This window comes from Vicia villosa, unplaced genomic scaffold (genome assembly GCF_029867415.1).
Source record: "Vicia villosa cultivar HV-30 ecotype Madison, WI unplaced genomic scaffold, Vvil1.0 ctg.000958F_1_1, whole genome shotgun sequence".
Classification (NCBI taxonomy): Eukaryota; Viridiplantae; Streptophyta; class Magnoliopsida; order Fabales; family Fabaceae; genus Vicia; species Vicia villosa.
The window spans coordinates 455,770-468,004 of NW_026705430.1; the positions used below are offsets into that span (position 1 = coordinate 455,770).

Below are 12,235 nucleotides of genomic sequence, written 5' to 3' on the forward strand. Positions count from 1 at the left end.
GGACAAATAGTACATAACTTGACCAATAGAGAGAGCAACAGAATAAACTAATAGTTATATTCAAGTCAAAGTCAGAATTTTGTCACCAAAAGTATTATTTGGACACATTTTAACCCTAAAATTAATAGGTGGAATTTTTTAAACAAAGGGCATATTAGTATTAACCAGGTACTTGTGTTTTCTTATTTTATAGATTGTTAACCCTGTTCGGTGTAACTACCTACTCTAGGGGCTACCAAGCCATGAAGAAGATATCACTATCAGTAGTACTATTTTATGCAAACAACCTCTGGTTTACAGATAAACAACATCTGGTTTACCTAGTCAGTACCCAATGCAACCTTTATCTCAGATATCCATCCAAGACAAGAGAACCTCTGCTCACTCCCTAGTGATACCTAACTGTTACAACCATGCAACAGCTATTTACACAATTAACAATGAACAATAACTTGATCTTGCTTCATAGCTTCAATCAAGAACACAATACTCAACTCTTACCTAAAGGTTTTGAGTGAGAATAATCACTTCTCTTACCTACAAGTTTCGAGAAGGACAAGGCAGCCATCCCACATCCTGGGTGGTCTACCTATAGAAACCCTAACGACTACATCTTTTCTAAACAAGGTTTTCTATATTTACGATACAAAACTAGGTTACAAAGGTTTCTATTTATAACTTATTTCCAATTGGACTTGGGCTTACAAATCGGAGCACTCCTTGCTGTTACAAATCAGGTCCCATTGATCAGAGGAAACTACCAGATGTAAGATCATCTTGATTTAAACATAAAGGAACAGAAAGGAATACCTTCATGAGTTTTCTTTGGTACTGAGCTTTTTACTTCTAATAGAATTAGAGTAGAAGCACATGTTAATCATATCCTGATCAACTTATAGTCAGATGTCTTCTCTTCCAGACCAGGAGTAGGTTCCAAACCAATGTTCTCACACTACATTAGTTTAGCACCAGAACATCTGTTCTTTGGCTGGTAGCTGCATACCAGTACTAATGTCCCAACATCCAGTAGGACATCTGTTCCTCCTTCTAGGAACACTCCAGCCTTGAAATTCTTCAAGGTTCACACTTGCAGATGATTATGAATATCATTGATCAGTTGAGATTCATCAGCTCTAATAAACCATGCCATTATGAGTGGAGTGGAGAGATTACTCAAGTATCTTTGACACTTTAATTAGCTGTAAGATTTTGCCATACATTCTGTTGAATATAAATACCCCTAGAATCTTTCTTGTATAATAGGGATTGGACAGAGACTATGCAGCGGAAAATAGTCATATTTCAACAGAATTCACACAATGCTTACTCCATATATTATTTGTAAGCATGACAACTACGGATTGACTGCAACTAAACCCTGCACAATGCTTGCTTCTGCATCAAGCAACAGACTATACCTAACCAACATCCTGACCTGATAAACTTACATAGGTTCAGAGGTTACCTTATCAATATCTTCACTCCTGCATGAAGGTTTTGATGCGTTTCTTCTCTGTCCATAGATACCGATTGAATTAGTTCAGTTCAAATTCTTCACTCCCGCATGAAGTCTTTGGATTTAGCACTCCTTTATTCCAGCATCACAGCTCTGGGTCAGGTTGGTCTAATCCTCCACATATAGGTCCATCCTCCACTTCAAGGGACCATATAATATGAACATTCATTGTTGAAACAATCTTCTACCTTGTACAAAACCAGAAAGTATCCCTCACGGATCTCATCCAGAAATAGACAGGATGCCTACTTTGTTACCAATTGAAATTCTGGTATGACAGACTCAGGATGTCACATACGATGTCAAGACATCTGATCTGTTATTAATTTAGCAAAGGCAGAACAGAAAGATCCCCAATTTTAAATTACCCCTAAGAAGGAGTCCATGAGTACTAGGATCATGTATGTTCAGTCAACATAACCACATTGTAAACTTTAGTGGTTCTGTAAAGGAACAACTATCAAAACTAAACCTGATGTTATACTCGATGTTACAACATCCACGACTGAACAAAAAATACAATGCAGAAGATAAACAACACAGTTAAGTGTTAACCCAGTTCGGTGTAACTACCTACTATGGGGGCTAACAAGCCAGGAAGAAGATTTCACTATCAGTAGTACTATTTTATGTAAACAACCTCTGGTTTACAGATAAACAACCTCTAGTTTACCTAGTCACTACCCAATGCAACCTTTATCTCATATATCCATCCAAGACAAGATAACCTCTGCTCACTCCCTAGTGATACCTAACTGTTACAACCCTGCAACAGCTATTTACACAATTAACAATGAACACATACTTGATCTTGCTTCACGGCCTCAATCAAGTTTACAATACTTAACTCTTACCTACAGGTTTCGATTGAGGACGATCACTTCTCTAACCTACAGGTTTCGAGAAGGACATGGAAGCCATCCCACAACCTGGGTGGTCTACCTATAGAAACCCTAACGACTACATCTTTTCTAAACAAGGTTTTCTATATTTTTTCGATACAAAACTAGGTTGCAAAGGTTTCTATTTATAACCTATTCCCAATTGGACTTGGGCTTACAAATCGCAGCACTCTTTGCTATTACAAATCAGCAGATATCTTCTGCTACAGTCAAGGTCTTTTAATCATAAGTTTCCTAATTTAGCTCCTAAATTAGAAACTGCTGAATCTTCAATCTTCTGATCTGATTCTTCCATATTCTGACTTGATTCTTTTGACCTTTAAATTTGCGCCATATTGGATTACAAAATATTCCACGAATATTCTGTATATTTTTAGTATCAGACTGAATCTTCATTCAAGTTCTGCAGGCGCGATGTCATGATTTGATGTTATGACATTCCATATAACATCTTGCTTGTACCTGTTTTATTCTTTTATATTTGCAAGACTTATACATTGTATTACATTTTGCTGCTATTATGTTTTAGCCAAACATAGATGCCAATCAGCCAATAAAAGCACCAACATTAATCAAGAAACTTGACATGGGATCAACAATCTTGAAGTTTCTCTATACTTTGAGGCTTTCATCTTCATACAAGTTTGTCTTAAGATGTTTTTTCATCAATCATGGCTTGAAGCTAGGGTTTTGGGTTCATGTTCATTAAGAGCTCATTCTGTATCAAGCTACGAAGGCTATTCCTCATCAAAAGCTCCAAGGGGCACAAATTAGGGTTTCACTACTTTATACTTGATTTTGGCAAAGATAACTCAACTGAGGGTGGCTCAAACTAGGGTTTGGCCCTACAATCCGTATGAGTTATTTCTCCGCACTTGGCCTTGTTCATCCATTGGGGTTTGGGTTCACTTTTACTCATGACCCAAGTCATTACTCTAGGGATTCATTAAAAGAGTGAATTTGGACATGGAGTTGTATATGGTGTTGTTGTACCCCAAAATTTTCCCTCCTATTTTATTTTAACTGGCTTATGTTTTGCATTAGGACATATGCATTATCATTTATATCATCGACTCTGGATCACGGGATCAAGGTTCTTTTTCTCAAGCTCTCATTAGGGACCAATCAAATCCCTATCGTGATAAAGGCCTAGCGTTCCTGTGCGCTTTATATCAAGAATTTCCGTTGTTTCTAAAACAGTTCAAAGGAAAAGTTTGTTTTGTGACATCTTTGCAAAATCCGCAACTCTCAACCGGAAGGCCGTATGAGTTTGAATCTGGCGTTCTCTACAACTTTCGTGTTCGGCTCAAAAGCCAATTCTTTGAGGAAGGCCTTTGAATTTGAGGAATATGAATAGTCGGTGGTGCTGAATCGTTGTTTTTGGACAGTAAAAAAATCATAGTGTTGTGCCCCTCTCTGCCCATATTCACATCCGAATTTGCACTCTCATCTTCGATTCGCACTTGTGTTCGTGCGTCGCTTCGATCTTCATTTTCAGTTAGTGTTCGAATCTTGAATTAAGCACTTAATTGTTGATGATAACATGATGTAGATTGTTAAATCTAATTGAGATTGTTGATAATTGATGTTGATGATGATTAAATGTTGATTCAAGATGTTAGATCTAAGATTTGTTGATGATCATGTGAATTGAAGTGCTAGATCCAATGTTGTTGCAAGTTTCGTCCTTTAGATGTTTATGATAATGCTTACATGAGAATTTTTGCATGATAATTGGTGGATTCCATGGAAATTGATGCTTGATTTTGGCTATTTGATGTACAAAATGTTGTGTTAATTAATGTAAATTCGTGTATGCCAAAGCCTCTTAATTAATGCATGAGTAGATTGCTTTTGAATGATGTAATTTACTTTTTTTTGCACTTCTGACTTGAAGTAACCGGTTACCACATTTCAAGTAACCGGTTACCTAGCTGTTTTTGCACTTCTGACTTGAAGTAACCGGTTACCTCATTTCAAATAACCGGTTACCTCATTTCAAGTAACCAGTTACCACTAAGTGTGGGCAGATTTATTTCCAACTTCAAAATTTCATATCTTTTGACTCGTAACTCCATTTGACGCGTTCTTTATATCGTTGGAAAGCTCGTGAGAAGTATTATCTTGTGGGATGATTTATTCTTTCAGATTGTGCACTTTTGGATTATGTTTTTTTCACTTCCGTGTGATTTTCCATATTTCTTTCATAATAACGCGATGATGTCCTGTATTTGCTTTTACACTCCCGCCGCGTGTTTCATCGTTACGCTTTCCTGGTGCATTCTTGATTTGGCTTATGATTCGGTTACATATTTCTTTTTTATTACTAACCATTTTGCTAGCTTGTGCAAAGCTTCGAGGGAAGCTTTTGATAGGCGTGTGCGCATCGTGTTCCACTTTATTTGTGGGACACGACTTTTTGATCATGATTATTTTGCTGTTGCTTGTCTGGATGTTGTTTTCCTTGCATGTGTTTTGGATTTGTGCGAATACACGTTCCAGCTTGTGATTTATTTTCACGGCGATTATTGATGATTATGTCAGATGATTAGACTTTCTAACTTGTATTGTTGTTGATGGCAGCTTACACAAAGTATTCCTGTCTTATTTGCTTTCGCTTGCTAGCTCATTGGGAATTTGCTATTTGTTCGGTATTGTAATACGGTGGGAGAACTGACTTTTAAAAATATTGTGGAAAGCAAGAGTCGCCACCGACTTTTATTTTATCCAATTGGAAAGGCAAAAAGAACAGGAAAGACCTTTGAAAGATTTTGAGTTTGGGGGGTAGGTTATACAAAGGGAAGGTGTAAGCATCCTTTGTATTCATGGTTATCCATGGGCTCTTAATTTCTTAGCTCACTTTATTTGTTTGTTTGAAAAGTGTAGTGTGTGTATAATAAAAGATTTGTTAAGGACTTTAGCTTGTAAATAAGCGTAGCCTTTTTGAAAGTTTTTTTGTAAAATAGGTGTAAAAAGTAATTTTGAAATTTAAGTTTTGAATGGAGCAAGCAATTAAAAGCAACTACCCTAAGTTTAATTTTTCTGTTCTTTAAGACTTTTGTTTGAAAGGGCTATCCACACCATAAAAATGGTAGGTAGTCCTTTCATTGGATTTGAAAAAGGTCATCGAGGATTATCGTTCGCCATAAGAATATCCCTACCATAAAGAGGGCAGGTAGTCTTTAGGGAATGATATAACAGTCATTTTAGGCAACCAGTGAGGATACCTTAGCAATCGAAAGGGACGATCATCATTTAACCGAGGCAACATTGAGGGACAAGATCATATTTATCGTAGGCAACTCGAAGGGACTTATGATCTTTGATGATGATAATGAACTGAGGGCAACATTGCTAAGGTATCCCCACGCTCGAGGGACTTTACTATTTTATATCGAAGGCAATATAAGAAAGGTTACCATAAAGGTGAGTGTGTGCAACGATCATGTGATTTAGTTCAGATATTTTATCTTGTAATTAGTGATTTATGTTCAATTGGCATTCTTGTCACTCCCTATATTACTAACCACGCAGTAAAAGAAAGGCAGAAATATAAATGCGGAAAGTAAAGTCCTACGCTATTACAAGACTTCGGTTGGGGGTTTACATAGCCAAAAACCCGTGGATAGAAAAATAAAAGGCGGAAAATAAAGGCAGAAAATAAACCAAACTATTTCAAAAAACCCTTGCAAGCCTATACACATTTTCTAGAATTTAAATGGCAGAAAGTAAATAACCGAACATATTAAAGGCATGCGACATACACTAGAATAAAAGATGAGGAGAGAATCGTGTTGAAAGAAAATAAGGGTTGGAGATCTTTATGGTGATAAACCCTAAATCTCAAAGGTTAGCGTGAAAACCTAAGGGTTAAAACTTAAGGGTATAAACCTAAGGGTGAAAACCTAAGCCTATAGTTAATGGGCAACACCCACCTATCCTACGTTTTAGGTTTTTCAGGGTTATCTATGGTTTTTTGGAGTTTAAGGTGAAACCTGATTGTAAACCTAAAATTAGTTATTAAATTAATTAACCTAATTAGATTATAAACCTAAAATTGATTATTAGATTATTAAATTAATTAACCTAAAATTGGTTATTAGATTATTAAATTAATTAACCTAAAATTGATTATTAGATTATTAAATTAATTAACCTAAAATTGATTATTAGATTATTAAATTAATTAAACTAAAATTGATTATTAGATTATTAAATTAATTAACCTAAAATTGATTATTAGATTATTAAATTAATTAACCTAATACAATAAAATAAAAAATCTACATCAAAAATAAAAACCTAAATCAAAGTTAAACATAAAAACTTAAATTAAAAAAAAAACCTAATTCAAATCTAAGTGTCGTAAAAAGGAAAGAAAAAGAAAAAGGTTCGTATAAATAATAATTAAAAAATTAAAAAAACCTGGCACCTAATCGTATGTGGCATGCTTGTGAGGTTCCATGGTGCACATGTGCTCTCAGGAGCGTTAGATTGGCTTTGGCTGAAATCTGATGGTTGCTGGTTGGAGGCGCATGGTGATTTCTCTTAGGCGGCAAACACATGACCCTGCAGTGTGTTACTTTTTAAAAAAATAATGCTGGGACGAGGGATCGAACCCACACCCCTATACTCAACCGTCTCCTTTACCATTCCATCCACACGCTTTATTCGTCATACAAACGCGCTCATATCATAATAAATAAAACAATGGTCATTAACTGAAAATGCGCACGAGATTTTAAACGAGCCACTGGCATGGTGACACGCACTATTCTTCCTCCCAGAACCGTCGTGTTAGGTTCTTGCCTTTCATCTACAGACGGTGTTCGTCACCACAAGCCCTGCACCTATGAAAACCGCACCCAAGCATTAAAAATTAGCTGCGAAACCATGGATGAGTTCGTCTCATCCTCACGAGTACAATGGCACCTGCAAATTCCTGTAATTGTTCCTAAAACGGAAAACCCTAATCTGAGCCCTCAAACCCTAACAATGGCTAATACCGTATATGTTCAAATAAATGCAATTAAAGCTCCAGAAACATTCACCACATAACACTAATTACAGATACGCAACAAAAATTCGTTTATGATGCATGAATCATTGAAATCGAGTTATGTAAGAAAATGCAAACCGTGATGAACTATGGGTGTTTCTGAATGCTGCAACCTTGGCAAACGATTGGAATTCCTTCAAGGACGCTCAATGAACGTGTTTGAATCACCAGGACTCCATGAATTTGCCTACAAACGTGACTTCGACCTCTCCCTCTCCTTGAAATTTTAAGAGCTTCAACTATGGATTTGTCTGCAAAATCTCGTCCCCTAATGCTGAGCATGTATTATGTATATATAATAGTGTGAATTAGGGTAACAAACTTGGGCTAAATCTTGGTGAATTGTATGATTTGTATTTGCTTGATTCTTGAATGCAAACTTTCTAAAATTGACCAATGTGTTCCTTCTCTTTGCAATCCCTATCTCCACGAAATTTGGACATATTATTGAAATGGTGAGTGATTGGAATTGATTCAAAAAATAAATCCAAAGCAAATCTTTTCATATCTTCCATCTATTTGATTTAAATTGTATTTTTAATGAATAAAAAATTCAATAAACATAAAATAAAAGTCAAATTGGAGTGGCCTTGGATTTGGAGGTTTTTAGTACTCTTATAAGCAAGTTTGGGTCACAAAATAATAGGCCCATTTTGAGAAAATCCAAGTTTAACCCTTATTTGTTTCATGTGTTTTACCAAAAACTGACCAACTTTGACAAAGCTAATCTCCCTCAAATTTTAAGATATGGAAGTGTGCTAGGACTTTTTGGAAAGCCCAATATTTCCTCTACAAGCCACTTTGGAATCTTTTTTGCATTTGAGGATTTTATCTTGAAGATATGGCTCTTGAAAAAAACAACTTTTTCGCGAGCATCTAGAAGGACCTGTAATGTTTTAGCTCACATCTTCCAAATGAAGCATTTTTTGCCTTGGCTTTTGAGAGACAAAGTTGTAGAGATTTCGATTTCCTTCAAAATAGGCTTTGGTTGGGAAATTTCTGATGTTCCATGTGAAAGTTATGGCTGGTCAAAGTTCAGTTGACTTTTAGGTCAAAAACCCTAATTTAGAAACTTTGAGTTTTGTTGATTTCTGAGCTTTCCTTGATGAATCATGATTAACCCTTGATAAAATGATGAATTTTACTTCAAGATAAGGATGTTGACCAAAAATCAAGAATTTTGACTGTATTTTGACCAGAGTTGACTTTTAAGTCAAACTAGTCGATTGTTGACTTTCTGAGCTTTTGACTGAGCAATCTTGGAAACTGAGGCTTGAAACTTGTCATGGGGTTAATTTGAATCATAAGAGGTCATATGAATCCTACTTGAGACCTTGATTCACTCATCTTCCTTAAGAGATCCAAAACCCTATTTTGAAGGCCTTTGATTAGGAGAGTGTGCACTCAGTTAAGTCTTGAGCTTTTAATACTTGAATGAGCTTAATAGTAAAATATGATGGGAAAATTTTGGGGCATGACAGGTATTCTCTCGAGTTCCCTTTTATTCTCATTCCGTATCATATCTTTCCATGAGAAGCAGGGTAGGCATGCATCATCATCTTTTGCCATGAGAAGTAGGACTTAGGCTGCATTGCATCTGGAAATCCTCTGAGGCGTGTGTCGGAGGTTCTGTTTATGGTTTGTTTACGTTTCAGCTTGCAGAAAGTCCTAACAAAGCCAATTTTTAGCCCTCACTGAAGACACGCGGAGAGGGTTCACAATCAACCCCCGTCCAGTCTCATAGATCTGTTCAGTTAGCGCACACCACATGTTGCTTGCTTTTGAACTAGCCCAAGATCCTGTTATCGAGTATGTCAAGTGGAACGACCATGCAGTTGGATCCCCACACTCTGTCTAGCTCGCATTTCCTGACGCCGATGCTTTATGCATGAACGCACCTGTTTTTTCTCCTCTTTTAGAGCTTGTCTCGGGTGGCATTCCCTGTTAATAGTGGCTTCGGGTGGCTTTCCCCGATAGCTAGAGCTTGTTGTGTGCTTGTCTCGGGTGGCTTTCCCAGTTGATAGTGGCTTCAGGTGGCTTTCCCCGTTAGCTAGAGCTTATTGTGTGCTTGTCTCGGGTGGCTCTCCTCATTGACAGTGGCTTCGGGTGGCTTTCCCCGTTAGCTAAAGCAATTCCCATGTCCCCAGGTTACCACTCCGGTAGTTTTGTTTGTTTTACGAACCGAGCTCGTTTGTATGCCATCGTGTGTCGTTGCCATGTACATGCTTGGTGTACGTTGTCTTATATGTCGTTCTCTTATTTGCTATGCCTATTAGTATGATGCACACATGTTGATTTGACTTACATGTTGTTTGATACATGTTGATTTGACTTACATGTTATGTTTGCGATTCATGTTCGCTTTGTTCACTTGTGATGCATGTTCACACACCTCGCACATGTTGATTTGACTTACATGTTGCATTTCCCACATGTTTATTTGACTTACATGTTGTATTCCATACGTGTTGATTTGACTTACATGTTGTATTCCATACGTGTTGGTTTGACTTACATGTTGTATTCCATACGTGTTAATTTGACTTACATGTTGTATTCCATACATGTTGATTTGACTTGCATGTTGTACTTCATACATGTTGATCTGACTTACATGTTATATTCTATATATGTTGATTTGACTTACATGTTGTGTTCGATACATGTTAATTTGACCTACATGTTGTATGTCGCTATCTGTGCTCGTTTTGATTTGACCTACATGTTGCCTTTGCTCATGTTGATTTGACTTACATGTTGTGTTTCCCACATGTTGATTTGACTTACATGTTGTGTTTGCGATTCCTGTTCACTTTGCTCCTATTTGCGATTCCTGTTCACATTGTGATTCCTATTCACACGCTGCACACATGTTGATTTGACTTACATGCTTAAACCAAAATATTAAATATTAGGGGTGTACATGGGTCGGTTTGGGTTGAATTTAGCCAAAATTATAATTCAACCCGTATATGTTACACTAATTTGGATGAGGTAAAATAACCACCCATAATATTATTGGGGTGGTTTAGATATAAAACCACAAATTTGTGAGTTGGAGTGAGTCGAGTAGTGGGTTATCCAATTTTTTTTCTTGAAATAAAAGCTTTATATTTCAAATGAAAGAATTTACAAACTGTTTTGGCCAATAGCCAAATAACAAAGAGCCTGACCTACTTACATAAGTAACATAGCAATCTTGCTTCTATAGATGGTATGCTTCCTTCCTCTATAAACAATAACATCAACTATATTTTTAACATTTCTATCACTATCTATAGTATAAGTATCTCTATGAAAGATGTAGTTGTTTCTTTGAGCCCATATAGCATATATAGTCTCTGCTGCCACAGCTTTGAAAAGGCCTTTTCTCCATCCCTTGCCATGAGTCCAGGTCTTTATACAATTGAGATTTACAGTCCTATTTTTAAGTTGCATCCATTTACATATTTCAGCCCATATAATAGTGGAGTGCTTACAGTTGAATATGATATGCTCAAGTGACTCCACATCATGTCCACAAAGCTCACATTTCGTATCTTTCAGCAGCCCCAGTTTAAAAAGTCTCTCCTTTGTCGCCATACGTCCGTGACAGCAAAGCCAAAGGGTAATCTTAGCACGAGGTCTGGCTATATTATGGCACATTAAGTGGTGCTAATCAATACCAGAAGTCGAGTTTTGTATCAGGCAGTGGTAGGTTCTAGTCATGGAGAATTTTTTGCAACTAACCATACTGTCCCAGGTCTGGCGGATGGCTTCAATATCATTTTTCCTCTTCATTATGTTCTTCAAAATCCATGTGCAATTATCCTTTGTAGCTGCAGTCAATGGTTATCCAATATTTTTATTCCTTATATAATTATTAATAATGTGTCACATTTTTTCTTAATAAATAGTTTAACATATTACCGCTATTTTTTTAAACATCAAATGTCTAAATGTACAAAGAAATTGATCATAAACATATTTGTAAAAACCAAAATCACATTACAGTAAAATCTAGAATTGCATAAAATACTTGCAACTTACTAGAATTAGCATCAAAATAATCAAAATGTGGCATCTTTGAAACAAGCAAAATTAAAAACATCAAAGTCATCACTTGTCAAATTACAAAAAAGAAAAAAAATATAGTCACTCAATAACCCATGAATTTTGTGGGTTGGGTGTGGGTTTACCCATAACCCAATTATTTTGAATGAGTTTTTCATTTTTGAAAATCATATTTACCCAATAACCCAATCCAACCCACTTTTTTGAATTAGTTTGAGTAGGTTTTATTGGATTTATTGGGTTTATCCAATCCATGAGTGCGTGTGTGTGTGTATATATATATATTTATATATATATATTTATTATATATATATATATATATATATATATATATATATATATATATATATATATATATATATATATATATATATATATATATATATATATATATATATATATATATATATATATATATATATATATATATATATATATATATATATACACGGCCAGTCTTTCGATTTTTTTTGCTAAATATGTTTTTATCTCTATATAATTATCAAATCTTATTTTTGTTCCTTATAAAAAAATGCATGTTTTAGCTCATATAGAATTATTATGTACGTAGTTTTATTCTCTGTCATTAAATCAATGTCTATTTTTAAATAATTATTTTGCAGATATGTTTAGAATGTTATAAAAAGTTCCTCGAAAAAATACTCAAAAGTTGATTTCTGTTGAGAATTTATAAATTTTATCACT

General features: G+C 35.5%; 1 protein-coding gene across 1 annotated transcript; it reads right to left on the reverse strand.

The window, feature by feature from the left end:
- Positions 1-10,654: 10,654 nt before the first annotated feature.
- Positions 10,655-11,059, reverse strand: LOC131632535 (uncharacterized). Its single transcript, XM_058903276.1, has one exon. It carries the CDS (start codon positions 11,057-11,059, stop codon positions 10,655-10,657), a length of 405 nt encoding a protein of 134 aa, XP_058759259.1.
- Positions 11,060-12,235: the final 1,176 nt, after the last annotated feature.